General features: G+C 52.0%; 6 protein-coding genes across 6 annotated transcripts; 5 read left to right on the top strand and 1 right to left on the bottom strand.

Annotated features, from left to right (window-relative positions):
- Nucleotides 1-1,810: 1,810 nt before the first annotated feature.
- BCR38DRAFT_411149 (putative polyketide synthase) lies at nt 1,811-10,198 on the top strand (the record flags this gene model as incomplete). Its single annotated transcript, XM_040858543.1, has 7 exons — nt 1,811-2,292; nt 2,345-2,823; nt 2,894-3,233; nt 3,291-8,429; nt 8,493-9,196; nt 9,259-9,585; nt 9,633-10,198. 7 exons carry the CDS (start codon nt 1,811-1,813, stop codon nt 10,196-10,198), a joined length of 8,037 nt encoding a protein of 2,678 aa, XP_040713342.1.
- Nucleotides 10,199-11,802: 1,604 nt separating this feature from the next.
- BCR38DRAFT_439731 (T-complex protein 1) lies at nt 11,803-13,964 on the top strand. The gene is made up of 5 exons (XM_040860654.1): nt 11,803-11,962; nt 12,020-12,037; nt 12,090-12,138; nt 12,200-13,316; nt 13,369-13,964. Exons 1-5 carry the CDS (start codon nt 11,953-11,955, stop codon nt 13,828-13,830), a joined length of 1,656 nt encoding a protein of 551 aa, XP_040713343.1. The 5' UTR covers nt 11,803-11,952; the 3' UTR covers nt 13,831-13,964.
- A 275-nt stretch (nt 13,965-14,239) lies between these two features.
- BCR38DRAFT_525695 (uncharacterized protein) lies at nt 14,240-18,860 on the bottom strand. The gene is made up of 3 exons (XM_040865329.1): nt 18,265-18,860; nt 15,943-18,185; nt 14,240-15,883 (listed from the first exon to the last, which is right to left on the bottom strand). Exons 1-3 carry the CDS (start codon nt 18,483-18,485, stop codon nt 14,409-14,411), a joined length of 3,939 nt encoding a protein of 1,312 aa, XP_040713344.1. The 5' UTR covers nt 18,486-18,860; the 3' UTR covers nt 14,240-14,408.
- Nucleotides 18,861-20,047: 1,187 nt separating this feature from the next.
- Nucleotides 20,048-21,791, top strand: BCR38DRAFT_487023 (C2H2 type zinc finger-containing protein; the record flags this gene model as incomplete). The annotated part of the gene is made up of 2 exons (XM_040864103.1): nt 20,048-20,199; nt 20,264-21,791. 2 exons carry the CDS (start codon nt 20,048-20,050, stop codon nt 21,789-21,791), a joined length of 1,680 nt encoding a protein of 559 aa, XP_040713345.1.
- A 265-nt stretch (nt 21,792-22,056) lies between these two features.
- Nucleotides 22,057-23,238, top strand: BCR38DRAFT_30741 (uncharacterized protein). The gene is made up of 2 exons (XM_040854627.1): nt 22,057-22,375; nt 22,663-23,238. Exons 1-2 carry the CDS (start codon nt 22,321-22,323, stop codon nt 23,079-23,081), a joined length of 474 nt encoding a protein of 157 aa, XP_040713346.1. The 5' UTR covers nt 22,057-22,320; the 3' UTR covers nt 23,082-23,238.
- A 1,622-nt stretch (nt 23,239-24,860) lies between these two features.
- Nucleotides 24,861-26,919, top strand: BCR38DRAFT_494363 (major facilitator superfamily domain-containing protein; the record flags this gene model as incomplete). The annotated part of the gene is made up of 5 exons (XM_040864722.1): nt 24,861-25,115; nt 25,175-25,415; nt 25,466-25,534; nt 25,590-25,612; nt 25,723-26,919. 5 exons carry the CDS (start codon nt 24,861-24,863, stop codon nt 26,710-26,712), a joined length of 1,578 nt encoding a protein of 525 aa, XP_040713347.1. The 3' UTR covers nt 26,713-26,919.
- Between the last annotated feature and the right edge of the window lie 129 nt (nt 26,920-27,048).

Consider the following 27,048-nt stretch of genomic DNA (forward strand, 5'->3'; position numbering starts at 1 on the left):
GAATTCCCCGTCACACTCTCTGTCGTTTCCAACACAGTCTCCCAAGGTTGGCCATGGTCCACCCCGGACACCAACATGGGTAGATCATTTTGCTCCCCGAGGACCCGATTTGGGACCATGCATTGTCCATGTTCAAATCCGAACTCAACGGACCCGAGGACACGACTTTATTGAAAGGGTTGCACTTGCAAAATAGCCATGAGCAGGACTTGGCCACTCTGAATCGTGGTGGCATGGGCATCGTCCAATTCCATAAGCTCTACTCGAGCAATAGGGGCTGAGTTGGACTTTGGTCTAGGCTCGACGGTGGAGAATGCTCAGCTGTCGACCGGCGAGTGCAACTCTCGCCTCTACCGCCTCCGTCTGGACCTTAGCAATGCGTTGCAGCAGTGTCTGGAGGATTCGGCTGGCTTCTGGGATGGAGTTATGTCAGACTTGGGTTCGTCCCGGGATGTGATGGAACAGGAAATTGCGCGAAACCCGTCCGGCGAGACATTAGCACCAGTTCAAGACACTCGAAAAGGTGCTGCCACTGCTAGGCGAGCTACGTGTGTCCAAGCGCCGCGAACCCTGCTCGGGTGGCCTGTTTGGCCGCCACCAGATGACTCGGGTTTTAGTCGACGGCTTCTTGGCCTCGAGTACGCAATGTCTCGAGGTACATGACAGCCTCAGAGCGAACATCGACAAGGTAAAGAGACTTTTGGATATAAATTCGAAATCGACCAAAGGGGTTGGAAGCGAGCCACATGCAGAACAGAACTGGGGTCCAAGAGGCGATGAAAGAGGGATTACTCCTTCTGAAGCGTGGTAGACAATAGAGGTAGATGGAGTGGATTGATTCGAGGCAAGCAAGATAGGCCGCCGCTACACAGAGATTTGGTGCTATACCCGAGTGGGATAGTCACGGTATTTGAGTCTGTTACACTGGAATATCAGGTTACCCATATTATTGCACCCTTCGTTGCGCCGGTCATTTGCCACCTACTTGCCTGAATCCCATGGAGTTGGTGATGTCGTTGCTAGTGGTTGCCGAAATCCTCCTAGCGGATATTACTAGCCTTACCGGAATGCGCAACCGTGCAGCGCAGACCCGTTGAAATTGTCGTACCGTTTGGCGCCAGTTCGCACGGCCAGGTACTTTGTTTATGTAGAGCATGTTCATGGTCTGGCGTGTCACGCCGTTTTAGCTTATTTCAACGACTGTCCGCAGAAAGGCACAACCGGGCTAAATAGTTTCTTCCCGCCTAGAACATTTGTCTAAAGCATAACTTCAAGCGCGACTCTGCCAGATAGACCTAGACTTGCGGTATTTATTCGATATCCCGGCTGCATTTGAGGTCTTGCAGCAACTCTGCCCGCCCCTCTTACGTCAGGTCGCAATCACTCAGCTATTTGGCCTATGCTCCTCCGAGAAAGAGACCCGGCAAACTATCCAATGGCGATGATTAACGCACTCGGACGCAGGGTCCCGCTTGGAGCTGCAACATCGGGGCTGCAACGGAGGCCGGAAGCTCTCTGATTGATTCCGGCTTCCGTCTGTGCCTCTGAGAGCAGTCTCATTGACAACACCAGCTGTCTGAAACGCGTTTATGGAGTATGTGATCATGAATTGTCGGCAACCAGAAGGGAGCGCTTAACATGCGCTCATTTGTACACGTAGGGGGCTCGAGACCGTCAAATAATATATTACGTGACTTACATGTTTCCCAAGACACCAATTTGACACCCATGCCTTGAAGCTTCTTCGTCTGGACAAGCAACTTTGACAATTTCCAAAACTTCATAGGGCGCCCACGACTTCAACACAAACATGGCTCCAATATTGAACGAGCCTATCGCCATCGTAGGCAGTGCCTGCCGCTTTGCTGGCGATGCTACATCACCCTCGAAGCTCTGGGAGCTCCTGCGCGAGCCCAAGGATGTACGGCGAGAGATTCCCGACGAGAGGTTCAGTGCCAAAGGCTTCTACCATGTCAACAATGCGCACCACGGCCATACCAACGTGCGTCATGCCTACATGATCAACGAGGACGTCGCCAAGTTTGACACGGAGTTCTTCGGGATCAAGCCCGTAGAAGCGCGGGCCATTGATCCTCAGCAACGACTTCTCATGGAGACTGTCTACGAGGGCTTGGAGGATGCCGGTCTTGCTATGAATGGCCTGCGTGGCTCGGATACCAGCGTCTATGTAGGTGTCATGCGTAACGACTATGAGGATTTGTTGTTGCGCGAACTGCAATCCGCGCCAACCTACCATTCCACTGGCATCGGTCGCAGCATCTTGTCCAACCGGTGGGTAGATCCCGTCATACGCCTTGCTATCCTAACTGACCCTTCTCACCAGCATATCTTACTTCTTCGATTGGCACGGGCCTTCTATTACCATGGACACAGCTTGCTCGTCCAGTTTGGTAGCCGTTCACATGGCCGTACAAGCCCTGCGCTCTGGCGAGTCGCGCGTTTCGGTGGCCTGCGGCTCGAACCTGCTTCTCGGCCCTGAAAACTTCATCTTCGAGAGCAAGCTGAAAATGCTTTCCCCTGATGGCCGCAGCAAGATGTGGGACCGTGATGCGAACGGATATGCTCGTGGCGATGGCGTTGCAGTCGTCGTCATGAAGACGCTTAGCCAGGCAATCGCTGATGGCGACAGCATCGACTGCATTATCCGAGAAACAAGCCTTAACCAGGATGGTGCTACAACCGGTATCACGATGCCCAGTGCCGTAGCACGAAAAGCCCTGATCCGCGCCACATATGAAAAAGCCGGCCTGGATATCCAGGCTGAGACAGATCGCCCGCAATACTTCGAGGCGCATGGTACAGGTAAGTCTCAAATCGTGACCATGATCTCGAGACCTTTTATCTTACGCTTTCCCCCTTTCTCCTTTATCAGGGACCCCAGCCGGTGACCCGATCGAGGCTGAAGCGATTGCCAAGGCCTTTTACGGAGACAAAATGGAATCTCGACATGGAGCCCACCCTCTGTACGTGGGTTCCATCAAGACTGTGCTCGGTCACACCGAGGGGACGGCTGGTATAGCGGCTATATTGAAGGCGTCGCTGGCGTTGCAGAACTCTCTCATCCCGCCGAATCTTTTGTTCCACAACCTGAGCGATGGCGTGAAGCCTTTCTACGACAACCTCGAAATCCCGACTGCGGCTAGGCCATGGCCTGCTGCAAAGGGAGGGCTCCGGCGTGCCAGCGTGAATAGCTTTGGGTTCGGGGGAGCAAAGTAAGTTTATCATATCAACAACGGCTTATTTGCCATTTACTGAAATTCTTTTCCCAGCGCCCACGCGATCCTCGAAAGTTACGACGGACCCAGTCCAGCTTCTCCTGATGACTCAAACACCACTCTCTTCACCCCTTTCGTCTTTTCGGCGTTGTCGGAACAGTCTTTGCGCATGGGACTCTCAGACTATTCAGCTTTCCTCGAGTCCAATCACGGCGTGGATGCCAAGAATCTAGCCTACACCTTGCGCCATCGCCGCTCTGTCTTTCCGTACCGTGTCTCATTCACTGCCAGCTCAACCGAGGACTTGAGGTCCAAGATGGCGGGTGTGCTGAACGATGAGAGTTCACCTGTTGGTGTCAGAGCCCTGCCCGCTTCTGCCAGGGCGGCTCCCAAGATATTGGGCGTCTTTACTGGCCAAGGTGCGCAATATGCTCGTATGGGCGCCGAGTTGCTGGAGTATTCAACCATGGCTCGACGTATAATCCAAGACCTTGAGTCCTACCTTGAGCCACTTCCCGATCGTCCCACCTGGTCTCTGCAAGCTGAGTTACTTGCTAGTTCTAAGACTTCCCGCGTTGGAGAGGCGAATGTGAAGTTGGATGCAGTTGTGGGCCATTCATCGGGTGAAATCGCCGCGGCTTACGCATCCGGATTCTTGACTGCGCGCGACGCCATGGTCGTGGCCTACTACCGTGGCCTACACGCCCAGCTCGCAGCGAGCCCTACTGGTGCCAAGGGCGCTATGTTGGCTGTCGGTACCTCGATGGAAGACGCTGAAGTGCTTTGTAATGATGAGGAGTTTATTGGCCGCATAAACGTGGCTGCAAGCAACTCGTCCTCGAGCGTAACTATCTCGGGGGATGAGGATGCCGTCGACGACCTTCTGATCATTCTCCAAGATGAGAACAAGTTCAGCCGCAAACTTCGAGTCGATAAAGCCTACCATTCCAGACACATGTTTCCGGCTTTTGATCCCTATGTACAGTCCGTCCGTGCATCTGGAGTGAAGGCACGGAAGCCTACTGAAGACAACAAGTGCGTCTGGTTCTCGAGTGTGTATAACAAACCAGTGTACTTGGGAACAGAATTCGATTTCCAGTTGAGCGATACATACTGGGCCGAGAACATGACAAAACCTGTGCTTTTCTCCCAGGCTCTGAGCACTGCCTTAGCCTCTGGTACCGAATACGATATCGCCATCGAGATTGGCCCCCATCCGGCACTCAAAGGACCCGCAAGCCAGACCATACAAGAGGTCTTGGAGAAGGAGATTCCGTACATTGGCACTTTGGTCCGAGCCACCGACGCCGTTGCTAGTCTGTCCACAGGCCTTGGATCCCTTTGGACCCGTCTTGACAAGAACTCGATCGACCTGGACCGGTTTGACAACGCTGTGAGTGGCAACAGCAAGCGGTCATACAGTGTTGTGAAGGGTTTGCCTACATATCCTTGGAACCACGGCGTTTCGCATTGGCATGAATCTCGAAGGTCGCTTAAGCTACGGACAAGGAAAGATGCGCCCCACCCCCTTCTCGGTGACGTGTCTCCTGACAGCGCTCCGCATTCCCTGGAATGGCATAACCTACTACGTGCTAGCGAGCTTCCTTGGTTGGATGGGCATCGTGTACAGAGTCAGACTGTTTTCCCAGCAGCTGGTTACGCATCAACGGCTTTCGAAGCCGCCAAGTCTCTTGCCGAGGGGAAGTCGATCCGGCTGCTCGAGCTGAACAACCTCAATATCCGCCAAGCCGTGGATTTTAGCGACGAGGAGGCTGGTGTGGAAGTCGTCATCAGGTTGACCGGGATAGATCACGCTTCATCGCATCATATCAAGGCTGAGTTCAGCTTCTCGGCCGATCTAGGATCAAACGAACTGACTCTTGCTGCCACTGGTGATTTGGATGTATTCCTTGGTGAGCCCTCGCCTTTCATCTTTCCCGAACGGGCCGCCACTCCTCCGCATACCATTGCTGTCGAAACAGAGCGTTTCTACCGTTCCCTGGCAGACCTGGGCTACAACTTCAGCGGGCGTTTCCAGTCACTATCTGGCCTGCGCAGAAAGCATGGGCTCTCGACGTGCCACATCAACATGGTGGCACACGAAACGGGAGAAGAGGCATTGTTCGTGCACCCTGCCAAGCTAGACGCCTCATTCCAAAGCATCATTCTGGCCTATGCGTACCCATACGACGAGCAGTTACGCATCATGCACCTCCCAACCAGCATTTCACGCATCAGAGTGAATCCAGCGCTTTGCGGACAGCGAGACAGCGACGAGCAATCACATGTTGATGCATGGCTCCGCCCAATCGCCGATGGACAGGGGTTTACCGGAGACTGCACCATATATTCCAAACATAGCGCCAGCGCAGCCATTCGTGTGGAAGGCGTGACGCTCCGACCTCTCGGCAGCATGACTGCTTCTGATGATAGGAAGGTCTTCTCGAAAATGCACTGGTTCCCTAGCGAGCCGGACATGGGCGATGCCTCTGCTGACACGACTGTCACTGAGGAGGACAGGCAGGTCCTGAGAATGCTTGAACGCATGTCAACATACTACTTGCGTGAGTTCGACAAGCAGATTCCAGCGGACGCTCTCGCCAGGCGCGAGCGTCCCAACAGCTGCTATTTGAATTATGCTCAGCACATGACAGCTCTTGTGGCCAGAGGTGAAAATCCGTGGGTCGAAAAGGAATGGCAGCAAGATACGCTGGCGGATGTCTACAAAGCCACCGACCCATACGAGGATCTGATTCCCGACGTGAAGATCATGCATCTGGTCGGCCAGCAGATGCCCCGTGTCTTCCGGGGAGAGACCACCATGCTTGCAGAGTTCCGCGAGTCTGGTCTCCTCGATGACTACTACACAGTCGGCTTCGGATTCAAGCAGGTTTGCAAGTGGCTGAGCCGAGTGCTTGTCCAGATCTGCAACCGGTACCCACACATGAACATTCTGGAGATCGGCGCTGGGACGGGTGGTGCTACCAAGAGCATCCTCCCAGCTTTGGACCGAAACTTCCTTAGCTACACCTTTACCGACGTTTCAGCCGGCTTCTTCGACAATGCCGCTACCCTCTTCTCCGACTACAAGGACCAAATGCGCTTCAAGGTGTTTGATCTTGAAAAAGACCCGCTTGATCAGGGGTATGCTGAGGGCTCGTATGATGTCATCGTTGGATCTCTGGTTGTCCACGCTACTGCCGAGCTGGAAAAGACTATGCACTATCTGCGAAGGCTCCTGAAGCCAGGCGGCCTTCTGGTCATTGGAGAAGGCTGCCGCAATTGCACGACTGGCGGCTTTATATTCGGGCCTCTGGCTGGGTGGTGGCTCGGTGTTGATGAGGGCAGGGCCTTGACTCCTTTCGTCAGTGGCGAGGAGTGGGATCGGATCCTGAAGGCAACTGGCTTTTCAGGCGTCGATACGGCCACGCCAAAGGAACAAGAGGATGTCTACGGCGTTACTGTCTGGGTCGCTCAGGCAACCAACGACGAGGTCCATTTCATTCGAGAGCCCCTATCTTCGCCGCCCGAGGCTCATCGGATCGAGAAGCTTGCCATCGTTGGTGGCAAGACCGCCAAGACGGCCCACCTCGTGGAGGCTCTGCAGTTAATTCTTATGCCCTATGCTGCCGATAAAATCCGTGTCTTCAAGACCCTGGCCGATGTTGATTATGACTTTGCCGATGCGACTTCCACGGTGGTCAGTCTGGCAGACCTTGACGGGGCAGTATTCGACGACATCCAACCAAGTGAGTGGCATGACCTCAAACGAATGTTTGAAGTGGGAAAGACACTTCTGTGGTTGACCAGTGGCCGAGAATCGGACCAGCCGTATGCAAATATGATGGTTGGCTTCGGCCGCACGGCTCATCTTGAGACGCCGGGCCTCCGGCTACAATTCCTGGATGTACCAGACGCGACCAAGCTTGATGCTAGGAAGATCGCAGAGGCTCTTCTGCGGCTTCAGGTTGAGGTTCCAGAGGACAGGACTGACATACTGTGGACCGTGGAATCGGAAATTGTCCTGGATGCCTCGGACCATCATTTCATCTCGCGGCTTCGCGCCATGCCTGAGGCGAATGACCGGTATAACTCTGCCTTCCGCCCGATCCAGCATGAGGTAGACATCGGCCAGTCTGCGGTCCAACTGCAGCGGGAACCCGCTGGTTATGTTCTCAAGGAATTGTCCCATTATGGCACGTCAGAGAGCTCAGAGACGACGGTTGCGTTGCGCATAACTCATTCGCTTCTATACGCACTCGGGACCCCTGTGGGCCCAAAGTTCCTAGTGCTGGGTGAGAGCACTGGAACCAAATACATGGCCCTTGTTCCATCCTTGACATCCGTTCTCAATATTCCTGCTAAGGCGATAGTCTCTTGTGAGCTGGGTGGTCTCCCCGAAGCCACTATTCTTTCACTAGCAGCCGCCTATTTGGTCGCGGCAGCGATTTGCGATCCTCTTGTTGCTGGTGAGACGCTGGCTGTACATAATGCACCGAGCCTACTCCATCAGGCGATCAGTGCTGAGGCCCTGGAGAAGAATCTGGGAGTTGTATTTACCACCGACTCCGCAGAAGAAGCAGAAGCTGATTCAGCCCTGCCGATCCCTCCCTACCTCAGCAGAGCAGAAGCCAGCCGTTTTTTGCCTGAAGGCACCCGGGCTTTCGTTGGGCTCTCCAACCACACCATTCGACGATCCGACAATGAGCTCACAATGCTGGCGGCTCTCTCTCGGCATGTTCGCAAGGAGACAGTGGAGACGTTGTATTCTGCCGATGCGACTCCCGCTGTTGCTTCATCAGCTGGATTATTGAACAGCTTAGCTCAGAGGGCATTCAAATATGCTCAATCATACTCAGGCAGCGCGCAGGCTTCCAATACCACCTCCACCGTCCTTGCCCTCGAGGACCTCGTTGGAAAACAGATCCCAGTCGAGCTCTCGACGATTGTAGATTGGTCAAAGTCTCCCAAACAGCTAGCCAATGTGTCTAGGCTAGACTCCAGGCCTATGTTCAAGGCTGATAAGACCTACTGGATGGTGGGGTTGTCTGGAGCGCTTGGAATATCGCTTTGTGACTGGATGATCGAATGCGGTACTCGCTATCTTGTTTTGACGAGTCGCAACCCTAATATTGCACCCGAGTGGGTACGAGCCCACGACCGCAAGGGGGTCAAGGTGACCATCATTCCATGGTAAGATAAGGATTTGCATGCCTTCTCCCCTCTCCTCCTCCTGCCCAGAGCTGATGTATCCAGCGATGTCACCGATGAGCCGCGCCTTCGCTCGGTACACAAGACCATCTGTGATACACTTCCGCCCATCGCCGGTGTACTAAATGGCGCCATGGTTTTGCGAGATGTCTCGATCCTCAACATGACGTACGAACAGTTCATGGGTGTAGCTCGGCCAAAAGTTCTTGGAAGCGTGTATCTCGATCGAATTTTCGATCACCAACCCCTCGATTTCTTCATCTTCTTTTCGTCCATTAACGGTGTCGTTGGTAATCTGGGACAGGCTAATTACACCGCGGCCAACATGTTCATGTGTGCCATGGCAGCGAACCGGAGAAAGCGTGGCCTGACGGCCTGCGCTTTGGACGTGGGCGCCATCGTTGGGGCCGGGTATATGGAGAGAGAATCCAGCAAGGCTCTCGACTTAACCGTCTCTAAAATGGCCTTGATGCATCTGTCGGAGGAGGACTTCCACCAGCTGTTTGCTGAAGGCATCGAAGCCGGTCTTCCCAATTCTAGGGATGGACCCGAAGTCTCGACTGGTCTCTTGGACGTCGCGGCGAACGCTGATGAGCGGCCCAGGTGGTGCAAAGACCCCAAATTCTTGCACTTCATCAACCACCGAACAGGCTCCAGCGGCGAAAAGTCTAGACAGGCGGCCTCTCTATCCATAGCAGACATGCTGAAAGGCTGCAAGACCGAAGGCGAGCTTCTCAAGGTCATTCAAGGTATGTGGCCTTTCTCCAATTCATGTTTTAGTGGGTAGGATCTTTTCTGACGTAACTACCAGACACGTTCGCAGCACAGCTTCGAAATATCCTCCAGATGACCACGCCCGACAAGCACCTCATGACTATGCGAAGTAGCGAGATTGGCCTGGACTCTCTTATCTCCGTCGACGTTCGGTCTTGGTTCCTGAAGAACTTCCACGTCCGCATACCCGTGCTCAAGATCATGGGAAATGACACGATGGCGAATCTCGCCAAGCATGTAGCCGAAAACGTGCCGCCTGAGCTGATCCCCCAGATAGGTGCAGGCAAAAGTCAGGATGTTCCTGCTCACCCTCCAGCTACTAGCTCGGTCCCACCGAGCAAGGGCCCTGCTTCCACCGACGAGCGTAAAGCAGCGAAAACTCACCCGTTGATTCAAAGACGCTAACTCCAGATGGTCAGCAGTCTTTGGCTGCCACCACTGTCGATCAGTCTCGGTCTCCTTCACCGCCAGGTGATGAGTTGATGTTGGTGGATCTACTGGCAAGATTGACTATGATGCGGAATCCACGCCTCCTTGCAGACTTCGCCGACCTCGCGCTCCAAGCTGGGAATTCTCCTGCTGCAAAGTCGCAACCAGAAGTTGTTCTTCTTACAGGAGTGAGCGGCTTGCTTGGAAATCACCTGCTGAACCATCTGCTCGAGGAGAACCAAGTCGAGAAAGTCATATGTGTGGCTGTACGCCAACTGTCGGAGCGTCTCGTGTCTAAACAACTTCCCCAGCACGAACGAGTGTCGTATTTCAAAGGTGACTTGCGTTCTGTGCGTCTCGGACTCTCCATGGAAGACGCTGCCGCTATTTTCAGCGAAGTTGACGTCATCCATGATGGAGCTGATACCTCGCACCTCGAATACTACCCTTCCATCAAGAGCGCGAACGTCGACTCAACTCTCTGGCTAACACGCATGTGCTTGCCGCACCAAATCCCCATGCACTACGTATCGTCAGTGGGCTGCTAGGGCCACCGCTGTGGGCTTGCACCCTACTGTGGCGGCGCTGATTGAGGAGATGGATGCGCCTGGTACTTCATACCCGAGGATGCTTAGAGGATGAGTAGTGTTGCTGAAAAGGGGGATACATTTCGTCGCGGAAATACCGGATCTGGGTCTATTGTGTGATTGTATAAACAATCAGCAACTTATCAATCAACTTTTTATCTCTCACATAATGATTTCTTGCGAAATAGATTCAGCATGAGGCCTTGGGTGACGTGGACGTGTTCAATCAGTTCATCTACAAATGCAATATGAATTTAAACATCAGTCCGCGGTGGCGCCCAGGATCCGTACAGCGCTGCTGACTTGCCAAAATCTTCTGGTCATCCACACAGAGTGGTCAGCTGCCCACTATGCAGCTCAGGGAAGTTACGGATAATGGCAATGGAAGCAACGAGAGCAAGTATGCAGACCTCAGGGGCCACGTTGCCACCAAGGCCATCCTCTTCCAAACTCAGAAGCCGCTGCCCTCTGCGCTTCCCCTCTACCACACTAATTAGCACAGCGAGGGTCTGCCGCGTGAGCAGGGAGGTACAGCAGGGTTTTCTGGTCTTAGTGAGCGTACGATGCCACAGGTGAATTAGTTATTGGTCTATTTGCAGATGGTGAATATGCCCGGCCAACCCTCTCTAACAATGACCGCAGATAATCATTGGCTGACGCCCAATGCTGAATAGGGTTTCTCCATGTACCAAACGGTGACCGAGAAGAGTAATCAAGACCTGCTCTTGCTAAAGAAGCGGATCGACCGCACGTCGGCTAAGAGAGGTGTGTTGAACAAGGGTGGACAGAAGGCAGCCGAGGAGGGACCTGATCACTGGTGCTACGTCGCTGAGCCCATTGATGACTTTGAGGTCGTGGCCAAGGACGAGGCTGAGAGTGGGTTCTAGAGATGTATTTCATTGTGAGTGCCAGATGACTGCAGATTAACTGTCTGTTGTTTGGGGCGATGCCAATACTTTGTCCGAGCATGGCTGCAAATCTGGACTGGGAACTATCCATAGCAGATGATGCCAGTGATGGACGAGAGTCCATACACTTGTTGATGGGCTCAGAATTAGCCACTTCATGTGAAAAGCACTAGACAACAACGATGGTTGACGGGCAAATCCCATGCTCTTCGCGTATCGTGTATACTGCTCGACTGACACGGTCGGCAATTAAGGAGAAGCAAGTGCTGCGAACATAGGATAATGGATCCAGCCGAATGACTTCAAAGTCGACTTCCTTGTCAACACCATAAGGAGAGCAGACAATGACCAACTCGATATGCTACCAGGACGAAAACCACCTCATCGTATGAGTATTGGACTCAATAACACGCATAATGTCAGGTCCCTCTCTGACAGCAGAATGAGCCGCAATCCACCTCATCAAGCATGCAATTTGACTTGATCATCCGACATTTGCGTCTCTTGTTGAAGTCAACTCTAGTGAGGGGCAGTTACACACTCGATGTTTAAAGGCTCCGAAACGCGTTGGAAGACCTAATTGGAAATTGCGAGTGGGGAATAGTTTTGCCGGGCCGTTGAAATTTCCAAAGTTCGTAGTCTAGGTCGGCTTGATCCCACCTTCGACAGCAGCACAAGGCAGAAGGAAGCACTAGACAGCTCAAGAACACCACATCACAGGATCGAAATTGCCCGAAACGTCGCCGACTGACCGTTTGACACCACCACAAGCCACCGAAGCTCAAAAGAGCTGTGAAAACCGTCAAGATGGCAATGAGTACGCCCGCCCGATTACCCCACCATGCAGTCTTTGGTTGCTAATATGGAGCCCCAGATCTCGACCTTTCGAATGGTATGCGCATTCGCAACGACGGAACGTCTCAGACGCTGATGTGGTTATATAGCTTCTGTAATGAAGGATGAGCAGGGACGACCCTTCATTATCGTCCGAGAGTACGTTTTGTTCACCCTCGCCCCGCCTGGATCGGGCCAAGTCCTGACCGTTACTTAACAGTCAGGGCAAGAAGAAGCGCCAGTACGGCAACGAAGCTGTCAAGTCACACATTTTGGCAGCCCGCACTGTCGCAAACATTGTCAAGACCTCTCTGGGTCCCCGTGGGCTCGACAAGATCCTTATTTCTCCCGATGGCGACATCACCGTAACCAATGATGGCGCAACTATCCTACAACAGATGGAGATTTCCAACCATGTGGCGAAGCTGCTCGTTGAGCTTTCCAAGTCACAAGATGACGAGATTGGTGACGGAACAACTGGTGTAGTGGTGCTGGCAGGCGCTCTCCTCGAGCAGGCTGCCGAGCTTATTGACAAGGGCATCCACCCCATCCGAATCGCCGACGGGTACGACCAAGCGTGTGATATTGCAGTGGCAGAGCTGGATCGCATATCAGACACCATTGAATTCAACCAAACAAACACACAGAACCTCCTCAAGGTCGCACGGACGAGTTTAGGCAGCAAGATCGTTTCCAAGGCACATGACCAGTTCGCCAAGATCGCCGTTGATGCTGTTTTATCAGTTGCCGATCTAGAGCGGAAAGACGTCGACTTCGAGCTCATCAAGGTTGACGGAAAGGTGGGCGGCGCGCTGGAGGATTCCCTATTGGTAAAGGGCGTCATCGTCGACAAGGACTTCTCACATCCCCAGATGCCCTCTGAGGTCAAGGATGCCAAGATTGCCATCTTAACATGCGCTTTCGAGCCTCCTAAGCCCAAGACCAAGCACAGACTTGATGTCACGTCAGTGGAGGAGTTTAAGAAGCTGCAGAACTACGAGCGTGAGAAGTTCATTGAGATGATCCAGCAGATCAAGGACACGGGTGCCAACTTGGTAATTTGCCAGTGGGGTTTCGATGACGAGGCAAACCATTTGCTGCTACAGAACGATCTGCCTGCGGTAAGGTGGGTTGGTGGTCCGGAGATCGAGCTCATTGCTATTGCGACAAACGGCAGAATAGTACCGCGGTTCGAAGACCTGAAGGCGGAGAAGCTCGGCAAGGCTGGTATCGTGCGAGAGATGACTTTTGGTACGACGAGGGAGAAAATGCTGGTGATTGAGGAATGCGCAAACACTAGGGCTGTTACCGTCTTCGTTAGAGGCAGCAACAAGATGGTAAGTCCTGACAACTCTAAACTCACCCCATCACTAGCTGACAGGTCAATAGATCATCGACGAAGCCAAGCGCTCCCTGCACGATGCCTTGTGTGTGGTGCGAAATCTGGTGCGCGACAACCGCGTTGTCTACGGTGGAGGTGCCGCAGAGATTGCCTGCTCACTGGCTGTTGAGGACGAGGCAGTCAAGACACCCGGCCTGGAGCAGTACGCTATGCGTGCCTTCGCCGAGGCTCTTGATGCTGTCCCCATGGCTCTCGCAGAGAACAGCGGTCTAAATCCCATCGCAACTCTTGCTGAAGTCAAGTCACAACAAGTCAAGGGTGGAGAATCGAGCCGCGGCAAATTGGGTGTTGACTGCATGGCTAGTGGAAGCAACGACATGAAGGAGGCGTTTGTGATTGATCCATTGATCGGCAAACGGCAACAACTAATGTTGGCTACACAACTGTGCCGCATGGTGCTGAAAGTCAACAACGTCATTGTAAGCGGTTCAGGGGAGGACGATTTCTAGATGCCCAAGTTTGTTGTTAGGAAACCAAAAAGGCGCAGCCAAAGGAAGGCTTGTACCGTGCATGGATGAGCTACATAGACTATTGCAAAGGTCATGATACCTGAATTATAGATGAAGCACATATCTGAACCTCGCCTTTACTAGGAATAAATCTGTCGCTAGCCGCGAGAGTGTGAATGACGCGAGGAGACGGGGCAGAGTGATCCGACCAAGCTAGCCGGCGTTGTGGCGCTGCGACAATCAAAGCCGCTGGTATTAAATACTGATCTCATCCTGTATCCTACCATGGGGTTTAATTAGGGCCACCAGCTTAGACGTGTTGATACGGGTCTCGGCCAAGCATTTCAGGTTACTCAAGACCAAGATTGACTTCACATCGATTGGGTAGAGTTCACCTAGTCGGCTGCGATGCCTATATAATGGCCAAAATCAATACATCCTACACGCTCGAGCTAGAAACGCAGCTATATACTCTATAAACGCTGGGAGGTCGAAAGGACGGAAGGCAACCTAGCCACCAAGGCGCAGTACTGAGATGCCTGTCTTCCTCATGCCGTCTACCACTTTTTTGTAACGCTCTATGCAAACCCAAACCCCTGCGCATTCTCTAGTGCCATAGCGAGCCTCTCCCTTAACACCTCTTTATCCCTATACTCAGGCAGGAGCAGCGTCCCATAACACGTATAAGCCGTAGGCAAATGCCCGTCCTCGCCTTCCTCCTCGCCGTTCTTCTGGACAACAAACTGGACATTCCGCATACCGCCAACGGGGACGCGGTCGCTGGCGGTGACGAACTCTAGCAGCTTGCGCTTCATGCGGTCGTCGTAGCGCTTGACGATGCTCCAGAAATCGCGGACGGTGCGGTGGTTGGCATCCCAGCTGACGTAGCGCGTGGCGCGGCGCAGGTCCGCGATATCGATCTCCTGCGTGCCTTCAACGATGGACTGCAGGAGGGAAGGGGTCAGGAGCCGAAGGGACTTGGGGCGCAGACAGGTGCGGAAGCCGCGGGCGAAAGCGGCGAATTGAGGGGCGATGCTGATGTCGGTTAAATATCGGATGTAGTCGCTGACGTATGCGTTGCGGTTGTCGCCCGTGACGAGGGGTGCGTCGTCTGGATTGGAGGATGCCAGAGAGTCTGCAGCCGGATGACGGGAGAATTGAGGCCATGGCGTGCCTTTGGAGCCTTCCATTTGGCGGGATACGGGTTGGCCAAACATGGAGATGGAGAATTCGTACGTGCGCGCAAAAACGTCTTCTACGGCACCGTCTTTTTCGTCCCATTCAAGAAGGGTTGTGAGGCCGTTGGCCAAGTCCGGCCATCCGTCAGCAATGTGATGCAGCTCGGTGACGGGCTCGCCGAGCAGTTTCTGGTACAGAGCTTTAGGGAATGTGATGGGGAGAGTGAGACCATTGTAGACGGCCAAAGAAATGAGCAACCCGATGAGCTCGAACTTCCACTCGGGCTGGAGCGAGCCGGGCTGAAACCACGTCATCCTCGTTCTTTCGTCAATCGTAAAGGCGCCGTAGTCGGGGTTCAACGCTTCTGCGATGGCCAGTCTGAAAAACTCCTGCTGAACGCCCCCGGAATCAAAGCCTTCCTCCCCGCTGTCTTCGCCCAGGTGGACTTTGAGCGGCCTCATGAGCTCACGTTTTTCCCGCCTCCAGAGCTGATCGAAAGCATCCCTGATGACAGTCTTACGGCCGATGTCGAGGATTAGGAATTTAGCTGATGGAGTCTTGAGAAGATCTTGTAGGACACTCTTTTGATGCAGATCTGTGACAAGACTCTCGGGTTCGATAATAGCCCTAATCCGGCTCTGTAGCGAACTCGATTCCTCGTACGATCGGCTCATCCGAGAGAAATTGATCGCTCTAAAGTATGAAACTAAGGATGACGGGTGAAATATGTAGGGGTAGTCTAAGAGGTGCACTTTCCGCCTAGTAGAGTTGAATGCCAACCACGACACCGGTACCTCAATGGGGTCGAGCCGGTCACCGAAATACTCGGCGCGAAAGGCAACATCTGCTAGCAAAAGAGAATTCTTTTTTCGATCTGCGGCATCAATCAGTATAAACTATGCAACGTTGAATGGCTAAGCCATGTTGACTCACGCATGGCCGCAATCAGGCAGAGGGCACCACCAAAGGAGCCATCACCGGACACATCAGGCCTTCCCTCCCAGTCATTCAGCATTACAGCTCGCGCCCAGTCAAGCATCAAAATTGGGATCCGCTTTTCATGCATCTCTCGCTCGGCGTGAGAGAAGTTGAGAGAAGGTGTTGTCTCAGTTGGCGGGGAGTATTCAAGATGGTCGAGAAGAGTATCCAGAACATCTGGCTCTGCGGAACCTTCTTCATCATTAGAGTCGAGATCGTGCTCTATTAGCTCGTCGAAATATCGGCGTGTGGGGATCGCAGCAAGTAGTCTCCTAGCCAGTCTCAACGCCATGTCATCTGAGAAAGCATCTTGATAAAGAAGACACAATCTTGAAGATTGTCTGGCAACGCCACCGGATTCTGCGAGTATCAACCCTCGAGACCTTATACGTGACATGTCCAAGAGTTGTCTAGAGTCAGTCACGAAGGGTGCTGCAGCAACCAGCGCATGGAAGCAAACTGCAAGAATAAAACCCGCCTCTTTGTTTGTGAGGGACCTCCCTTGTGTGGGGAAAACCTTTGCTGTAGGCGACCTTGATGACTGCAATGCCTTGGGAGGGGCGAAGAGACTTGCTGAAGCGACCCACAAGCTGTCGAACACCACGCTCGGCGCGACTCTCGTCATTCGTAGCATACAATACCACAAGGACTGTGAATCAACTAATCCCCTGTGGCTTGTAAAGGAATCCAAAATAGCCTGTGGGTCGCTGAGCACATTGAAAATGCTCTGCTCGACGAACAGTTTCCATTCGAGCTTTAAGTTGCGAGGGTACGGACGCTCAACTTTTCTCTGCCGTTTCCAAGGTTTCGATTTCATCGGCGAACGCTTTAAAATCCCAGACACAGTTGGTGACTCGAACAGGTGGTTCTCCGCCGTGCCGTCTTCTTGGAGTATATCGCAGAGGAGATTGATGGCTGGGAAACTCAGGCGGCATAATGATTGTGGCAGCAGGTCGTCCAGCTCAGGGGTTGAACTTGAAGCTTGGTTGTCTAAGTTGGATGCACCCAACTCGTTCGGTGTGTAGACTGACGGTAAAGTCTCGCCGACACTGGATGCATCTCCGCCGTTAACACCATCTAGCTCGTGTTTCTGGTCGTCTGCGTTCAAGGCTTCGTCGGCCTCAACAGGCTGCTCGCCAGAGACAATCTTGGGCAGTTTGTCATCCGATGATCGGCGAGACACGTTCGAGGAAGACCTGCTCATGAGGCTCTTGGTGGCCTGCTCGAGTAGTGATATACGGGGCGAAATGAGTCGGGCATCGTCTGGATGTGCATCCGAAAAGTGCTCCTTAGGCACTTTGATCTGTGGCTTTGATATGGAAGATGTTCGCAGGCGGTTGCTAGAATGTTTCCTCGTGTGTCCTGGCCGAATTTCAACGCTCGGGTCGGAGGTTGAATTATCAAATCCTCGGTCGGGACTCTTCCCAATACCGTCAACATCTGGCCCTTGGTTTGGTGTCTCACTTGGGGATCGTTCAGGCCTTATTGAGCTGTCGGGGGTGTTCTCTTGCTCATTGTCAACCGAAGAGGGAGCGGATGTTGCACTTGGCAGGAACAAGCTATCTTCCGCATCATCCGCATCCGAGTCAACTATTTCTTGCTGATGTGCAGCTTTATAAGCGTCATTTGAAATGGCTTCCATGTTGTTCGGGGTGAGCCATTCAAGCATCTTGAAAGCCACGGTCCCAAATACATTGGCAGCAAATGATCGATAGTCCTTGCTCGCAGGCCGTTCTCTGATAGATATTTGCGGTGCCAAGCTTGACAGTGAGGAGGGCTGGCTATCTCGAGAAATAGCACTGTTGTTTCTATTGTGGGCTTCGCTGGCATCCTTATTACCAGCACGCGAAACGCGAGGCTTGACCCGCGGCGCATCTTTCTGCCCCGGTGATCCGCTGCGGGCATGTCCATTAACTTGCTTGAATGCATGGCCTTCTCTCGGTTCTTTAGTTACCCGGCCGGATGGTCCAAATATCAGAGGTTTGATGGCATCGCTCGGCCCTTGTGGGGTCTGCAAGTATGGGCACATCCGACTTTCTGCATTGTCTTGGCTCGCCATGTATATTGCCAACGTTCTCGCACTCGATGGACTGTACCGTCGGATGGGGGCCTTTCCAGCCAGTCGCTTTCGACATTTGAAGCACGAGGGTGTCGGACAGCTATCGTAGTCGCAGCCATATCGGAGCTGAAGTATGAACCTGCAATGGCAGCCGTAGTTAGCAACCCAAATCCATCATCGCATTATTTCGACATTTTGCAAAATAGAGCGCAACCTACTTCTCAACCAATAGCTGGAAATTGTGGCGCCGGCTTGCACGGTGGACTTGGTAGACCCTCTTGGGATTCTCTACTTCAACCACCAGCTCCTTCAGCTCGGCTGGCGCATCGAAAGGCAATCGCGGGAAGGGCACCTCCTCCCAAAGAGCAGCGACGAGATCCGCTTCCGGGTTGGTATGGCTGTGGCCAACATCGGCCTGCCGGGCTGCATCTCGCGTCATGTCATACGGGTAAAGTCGATGCGCTTCGGTATTCGCAGGGATTCCAAGAATGAGTCGGTAATTCAGTGGTATGCAGGGTTCTTCGAAGGGTCAGATTGACAAGGCTAGGATATTCGATGATGGCGGAATCGCGTGGCTTCTGGGTGCTGTCGATCCCAAGGCTAGTGTTGGGCCGGGGGATGCAGGAAATAAAGACCAACTTGAACTGATGGATTACTTGGAGGACTCTGTGGTCTTCTACGTAAGTAGTGTCGGGTGCTTGTGATACACACTCCGCGACAGCCTAATGACTTTTCGAGGTGAAAGGCTGTAGCCTCACCATGGTATTGATGCATACAACGCATATCCCGGCATGGCAACCTATGTCACATCATGGGATACCGGCGCGCCGGCGCTTCCAGCGCTTCTTGATACGTATGTTGCCATGGCGGCTGCGTTAGTGGAGCCTCGGCATCCCGCACCATCTTGGCAACAGACATCGTGTTTGATTGCAGCTACCAAGTTCCCACAACTTTTAGAACACACATGGGGTCCGAATTCTCAGGAACTTGATGTTGATGTCATATTTAATTCCTCAGGACACAAGTTTGTGTTAGAAGTTTCTAGGCTTTCTCAAGTAAAGGATACTAGAAAATGGTAGGTAGTATTAATTTGATTACAAGGCAGGTGCAAACTCCCAGGTTTTCCATTGTACAGAAACAATTCTGATACAATTACACTGTAAGGCACTTAATTACTTTTACTATTTGTTTGCATGTCTGTTCATTGGAAGGGGGTCATCTGAAGTCCCGGAAGGCTTCAAGCACTGTAACGAAGACATGTTCACTGCAAGTTGACCCATAATATGGGACATACCACTTGACATAGCATGCTGTTATCTATTTATTTATTTTAGATCTTCACTAATAGTGTTAATTCGTACTTAACACATGTTTTTTGTAGGATTCTGAGCTGTGGCCGGTGAATCTAGAAGTCACGGTCACCTATGAGCAGAGTATGAAGTACAGTGCTTGAAAATATATGCACGGTCGGTATCGCGGCCAAGATTTGACAAGCCCGGCGTACCTGACCTCAAGAATTTTCCGGATTTTTCATATCGATATTTCAATCCCCCACTACGCCACCAAAACCCTGGATGTATTGGCCATTTCGTCAATATTTCCCCTCCATTCAAAGGGGGTTTAGACTACCGACGCCCGTCATCAACCTCCTCCGAACCTAAACTCTGCGATCGCATTGTCGCAAAATCATACCCCTTTCGTCTCTTTTGCTTTAGTAATCCTAGCATCCATCCCACGGTCAAAAGACCGCCACCTTCATCTCGGGTTTCGCCACGACAGTGCGCTCTGGCACTACGCTCAGTCACCTTCATCACCACAATCCATTCTGCTGTTGCCATCTGAAATTACTGGCTGGAACGCAGATTACTGGTCTCTATTCATCGTTGTTGTTGACTCCGGCCAACGCGCTGGTTTCAGGAGACTCGTCCCCACAGCCAACTGTACAGCCAACCATATATCACTTTCTGGACAAATTGCTGCATTCACAACAATCTAGACAAGATGGCTACGATTGTTGGAAACAGAACAACGGCTGCTAGCTTAGCAGCCAAACCTGGTACTGCTCCATCGTCTCACCAATATACTTGCAACACCTGTCAGGTCGCATTTCGATTCGCGGACACTCAGAAGGGCCATATGAAGAGTGATTGGCAGTAAGTGCCTGATCGCATCCAATATGCTGGAAATCTTCGACTCTAACCACTGCCTGAATTACAGCCGATATAACCTCAAGCGCCGGGTTGCATCCCTACCTCCGATATCTTCTGAAGTTTTTACTGAGAAGGTTGTCCAAGCCCGTGCTGCTACCACGGCCGAAGCGGACAAGGCCGGCTTCCAACAAATCTGTAATGTCTGCCAGCGCACCTACTTCAGCGAAAATTCGTATCAAAACCACATTGGCAGTCAGAAGCACAAGGCCAAGGAGGCGGCAATGCAGCGTAGAGGGCCTGCAAGCGTTCCGGATGACGAAGCTAGCTCCGTCATGAGCTCGACTTTTTCACTTGGTGATCCCCTGCCTAGCGAGAAGGGCGAGGTCGACTCCGATGCTGAGGATGAATTCAGCGATGTTGTCGAGGGGCTCAAGAAAACAAATTTGAGTGATCGTCCCGTCGAGCGTTCCTCGCCGGTGAAGCGTCCCACAAACCCTCAACCTTCGGCAGAGGGCCAGTACAAACCGGACCAAACAGTATCAGAGGCATCGAGTGAAGCTGTTTCGACTTCCACGACTCCCGTCGCTGTTGTCACCCTCAAATCGTGTCTATTCTGCAACTACGAGTCACCGACTGTACCGTTGAGCGTCGTCCATATGGAGAGAATTCATGGCATGTTCATCCCCGAGAAGCAATATTTGGTCAACTTGGATGGCTTGATTGGCGCCTTGCAGCAACGCATTCAAGAGCTCTACGAGTGTTTATACTGTGGCAAGATGAAAAACAATGCATTTGCCGTGCAAACTCACATGCGTGACAAGGGACATTGCAAAATTCCCTACACTACGGAATATGAGCAACTGGAGATTGGAGAGTTTTATGACTTCCGAAGCACCTATTCAGATGATGAGTCAGATGACGAGGAGGATGGTGGCGAGAACCAAAACGGAGGCGTCAAGCTGGGAGCTAGACGAGTGGCCACGACGGTCGGAGATGCTGGTGATGAGTTCACGGGCGAGGAAGAGGGATGGGAGACTGACAGCTCGGCCTCATCTTGTGACTCGGACGATCTGACTTCCATTCCGGTTGATCAGCATTATCACCAGTATGAACGCCTTGACAAACATCCACACCACACGTCTCACGACCCTCGCCACCATCATCAGCTGGACGGATGGCACTCACATGCCCACAAACACCGTGCTATATTCTATGATGATACTCAGCTACACCTGCCCTCTGGTCGCGCGGTTGGACATCGTTCCTTGAATAAATATTACCGTCAAAACCTGCACAGCCATCCTTCGCCCGAAGAGCGTGCTGAGCGTCTGGCCATTGCTGCTGGATCGAGTCCAGATGCCATGGAGGTTGATGGCGATGGTAATCAAGTCGCTGAACATGAGGGTCGTGGGCGCACTCGAGCCATTGTGAGCCGCCCCGACGGCTTGCAAGGCGTGACAGACGAGAAGAAGAAGGAGGTCCGACGCGCAGCTCAGAGAGCCCGGAAGGTGGAAAACAACGCCCAGAAGCGCAACCAATGGAAGGTCAACAAGGAGCACAACCACCAGAAGTACTATAATTACCAAATATTGTGACCGGAAGGTTCGGTACGGGTTGTTCTCGCCAGTGCTAGGGGCGAAGAACTCCGAAGTATAGAAGCCTATCTTCGTGGCAGCAGTTCATGTTGTTGCTGCCGAAACGAAGATGGTAGTGGGAAATATTCAAGGGATGATCAGATCAGACATTTGATTCCGCAGTCTCAAACCCTGAGAGCCAAGGAGTGCATGGTGAGTAGAGCACTGTGAGGGGCTTTATATATAGGTTGCAAAAGGAGACCTTGCCACGGGTTGTCATGTGCCGAGCGTTAAAGTACATAAACCATTGTTAACAGGCCAATGACTCATGAGTATTTAACATAGATGGCGTTGAGGCCAGCGCACCGCCACAAATGTGTATTAGTCAACACTGAAGTTGGTAGTGCTGAAGTAACTTGTTGTGCGTCTGAATGTTTGGCACCATGACCATACGGAATATACAATGTTAAAATTATCGTCTGGCATCCTTGGTGGTTGGTGGCAAGGGATAAGAACTTCGCGGTGGCATGTGACTGGTCACTGAGGACGTATGGTTCGAGGCTGTATGGTGGCTTCCAACCGGGTTCAAACAGTAATGTTGCGTTGTGAGTTCGACATTTAATATAACGAATCATACCCTTCGTGAAGCTATCATTGACATCATGGGGGATTCCTGTGCTTTTATTTGTTCCGATCAAGCCAAGCTGGTTGCTGTCTAAGTTATGGAGTGCTGGCCTAGTCGGTATCTCCAATGGGGAATGGCTGATGCTGGTTATTACGGGTGGTTTGAGAATACCTGACATGGGCATATGCTAAGGCGAAATCATCTCGGCTTCAGGTTCATTACCAAGTAAATGAAATGAGTTGCTGGTTAACCTTGTCATACTATCAGGGCTCACTCCTCTGCAGACCATTACCTTCACCCATTGTCACGGTAAGCTTCACAAGACAGTTTGTGCACTGGGTTTCCTAGAGGGTCCGACCGGTAGCATTTTGCCTGGATTATCTTCAGTCCAGATGCTAAAGAATAAGCCTATCAAGCTTGCTGCAACACAATCCCAGCTCGATCGAGCATTTCCGGGCGAAGTGGCTCTTGCCTCTTTTCCTGAAGTTTATGAGCTCACAGTACTGGTTTGCGGGTCGATATCCCGGGGCGCAATGGTGAAGTTCTCGGGTGCTCGGCGGAGAGCCCAGTCTTTCAGGACATACGCGGTGAGATTCCAGCGTGACGACGACCTGCTATTCAGTCAAAACAGTTCAAAGGTTCTCAACGTGTCTCTACGAAAAACGGATGCTCTTACCCATCATTAAACAAAAAGCTTATTGCGATATGAACAAGCGCACAACTGTTGTCGGGGTAGATTCTTGCAGCAACGACGCTGTCATCTTGCCCGATATCCTTCTCCATGACACAATACGTGAAGTCGGAAGATACTGGAAAGCCGCTGCCGAACCCCTCGCAATAGGCTTCAAATGGCGGTACGTTGATCTCGCATCCTCCCTCCTGATCGCATCCAGTTCCTCCCAAGTTGAATACTCAAAACACCAATCAGCAATAATTCTTAAGTCGTAAGAAGGAAGATTGACGTACCATATACACTGTTCTTAGAACTGTTCGTGTTTCCATGCAACAGACTCATCTGCCAATTGACAACAGACCAGTTGTAGTTGGACGACAGTTCCACCTCGGCTGCCGCAACCGCATTCACCTGCCTGGGTACATAGTACAGCAGAACGGCAGCAAGTCACATTACCATCATGGGATTTTTTGGAAAAAAAAACTTAAGACAAATGGTGATACAAGCAATCACATTCGAATTGAGTGCTGCCTCTTCTTTTTGCATGTGGCAGTGTGCTATGTTGTCTCTTTATATATGTTGAGCACATTTTCTCTGTTATACCTTGGCTGCAATGACTATAGGCAGCACCGCCAGCTGAGCGTCGATTAATTTATGTTGAGCGCATAATCTCCCCGTCATATTCTGGCTAATTGGCTGTAGGCAGCGCCGCCGGGTTGGACTGCAACCTTAACCCCATTGAGCGGTTGGGACGACCAACCCAACCCCTACTACCAAGGGGTATCGATGGCTAAGACCACATTGCGATGGACCTCGACAGGTGATGTGAAGATGAAACTCGGGTTTGTCCTTAGAGAGGTTCGGGTAGTGACAGTTTAAACGGGTCACTTTATTATCTAGCGCTGACTGTGAGACAATGTAGATAGGGCAAGAGCTTTGTACGTGATGGGTTTCAGCGGACTTTTTTTCTAATTAATAGATGCAACTGGTGTAATATTTCTAGCGAAGAAGGCTGTCTTCGTGCGTTCTGAAATAACATTCTTCACGGAGTGCAAGAGTGATGGAGCCGGTGTTCGCTTACGGGATATGGCAATGGGGATGATATCGAGTCTACCAATGGTGAAACACTGCGGGGCAGGTTCTGAAGAGGTATTTAGGGCGCAAGTCTTGCCGTTGTCAATTGGAATAAGCTTTCCACGACCGTCTCGAGGTGGCTTGAAACTATACATGAACAGTCAGGCGTTCCACACGGGTACCAGAGAGGTTCACCCAAACGTTCGCGTGTACTATTGCCTGAATTACAAAGTAACAAGATGCTGTCAAGCATTTATTGGCTAAATGGTTAGACGGGACAGAGACAAAGGATATATATAACTTTTCGGTTCTCAAGCAGATTAGACAGAGGGTTCTGGGTGATCGCTGCGAATCCAATTATACTTCACGAAACGGCTTCTCGTTGATAGCCTTCTCTGCGTATCTAGCTTGAGGTACACTAGCTAATGTGTGCATTAGTCTGAAGCTCCTCAATGGCACCATTCCCAGATGCAGGGTCTTACAGGCGTCGTAATGCGAGCAGGTTCAACAGTGCTGGCTGTGACCTAGCTTTTGGCCAGAAGCTCACACTATCCTCTCGACGTCAATGGTGAAGCAAGAGGGGACGTAAACACTTACACCAACTTCAGCATTCTCTCATCCTCAAACAACCACTCTGCCTCACTCACCGTCGCCCTTCCCGCCGAGCCACCGTTTTTTGGTCTCGTCTCGAGAATCACCAGATTTACCAAGTGACTCCATGTTTTCACCGAAGTTAGTTGTCGACGACGACGACACGGATCGGTCCAGTTGTCGATCTTCGACACCTCCGACGAAATCATCCCCACGCTCTAGCATCTGTTTCGAGAAACCACCCTACGAAAAGCCTCCGGGCCAATACCATGTCTTCAGTCTGGGAAAAAAGAGGCGATGTATCTACATCATATCACTCGCGGGCCTCTTCTCCCCGCTGTCGAGTAACATATACTTCCCTGCAATTGGAGCCATCTCCAGAGTGGGTTGTTCTCATTCGATTCGCCGTATGTGTATCTCTGGATCTGACAAATGTGAAAGGACCTCGACGTCAAAGTGTCCTTGATCGCATTAACCATCACCATCTACATGGTCATTCAAGGCATATCACCCTCATTCTGGGGACCGCTCTCCGACACGAGAGGACGAAGACTCACCTTCATAGGCACTTTTGCCATCTTTCTAATATCGAATATTGGCCTGGCTTTGACAGAAAATTTCGCGACTCTGATGGTGTTTAGAGGTATTCAAGCGGCTGGCAGCGCTGCTACCATCTCTGTTGGTCAGTTGCTGTTTGTGTTCAGGGACTGTATATGAGCTAATTCGACAAAGGCTCTGGAGTCATTGGAGACATCTCATCCCCCAAAGAACGAGGTGGATTTGTTGGAATTCATGGTGGACGTAAGCGGTCTTCGGTGATCAAGCTTATGAGACGGAAAACTAACAGGTGTTTCAGTGAGACAGACAGGTCAATCAATTGTACGCAACCCCTGAATCCGAACACAACCTTTCAAAATATTGCGGTTAATGGTCAATTTAATCCGTTGGGTTTATCATGAGGACTTGCATGACTTACTGCTTTCATAAAGGGCCCTGTATTCGGCGGTCTCATCACCCACGTCCTCGGCTTCCGGGCCATATTCTGGGTCCTCTTCGTCATGGGCTCCATCACCCTCCTCCTCATCATAAGCTTCCTCCCCGAAACCCTGCGCAGCATCGCGGGCGACGGCACAGTCCGATTGCATGGAATCCACAAGCCTCTCCTCTACACCCTCAAGGGCCAACCGTTCGTCGTCGACGACCAAGAAGTCCCCTCGCAACCGAAGCTCACCCTCTCCTCGGTGGTGGCTCCCTTCTGTTTCCTCTTTGAGAAGGACATCTTCGTGACGCTCTTCTACGGTGCCATCGTCTACACGGTGCACAGCATGGTGACCTCATCCACAACGGCCATGCTGCAGCCCCACTTCAAACTCACCGACCTGCAGGTCGGCCTCGTCTTCCTCCCCAACGGCGCCGGTGTTATTCTGGGATCCTTCTTCACGGGCTTGCTCATGGACCGCGACTTCAGGCTCTACGAGCGCAGATACCGCGCCAAGCGCCACATTCCGGCGGAAACAAAAACCAGCAAGTACCAGGATGACTTCCCCATCGAGCATACACGTTTGCGCCAGTGTGGATGGATCGTCGCCCTGTTCGTTGTCGCAACGGGCTTGTATGGGTACTCGCTTGCGCTGAACAATCTGGTTGCGCCGCTGGTGCTGCAGTTCCTTATTGCCTACACGGCGACCGCGGTGTTCACGTCTAATTCGGCGCTAATTCTGGACTTGTACACGGGGGCGGCGGCGAGCGCCACTGCAGTGAACAATTTGGTGCGCTGCTCCATTGGGGCGGGGGGCGTGGCCTGTGTCCAGTTCATCGTTGACGCCATTGGAGCGGGCCCGACGTACATCGGGTGTGCGGTTCTGGCCGCGGCGTTCAGTCCATTACTAGTGCTGGAGTGGAAGTTTGGTGGTCAATGGAGAGTGGAGAGGACGAAGAAGTTGGCGAACAAGGGAGATAAGGGTAGACAAGTGGTCTGAAATAGGAAAATTCCAAGGGGCAACTGCAGAATGTAGAAATGTGGATAGAGAGGGCTTCAGTTCTGAAGTGAAATCTCCGACAGAAATGCCCAAGGTTGGTCATGATGTCGATTAGTTAGTGTACGAGATACTTATCCACATGTTCCAGACGATATGAGTTTGCTTTTGATAGGATGTAAAATATTATGTGCATGGCATTAATTCTGGAAGAAGATGAATTGCAATCCGATAGTAGAGTACGGTAAATGTGCACGAGAATATCCCCTTATGAGTGCTTTAGTACTTTTGATCATAGTATTTCTGTCTCATATGTCCCGGGTTGAATTGCCTGATGTA

This window comes from Pseudomassariella vexata (assembly GCF_002105095.1).
Source record: "Pseudomassariella vexata strain CBS 129021 chromosome Unknown BCR38scaffold_10, whole genome shotgun sequence".
In the NCBI taxonomy this organism is placed as follows: Eukaryota; Fungi; Ascomycota; class Sordariomycetes; order Amphisphaeriales; family Pseudomassariaceae; genus Pseudomassariella; species Pseudomassariella vexata.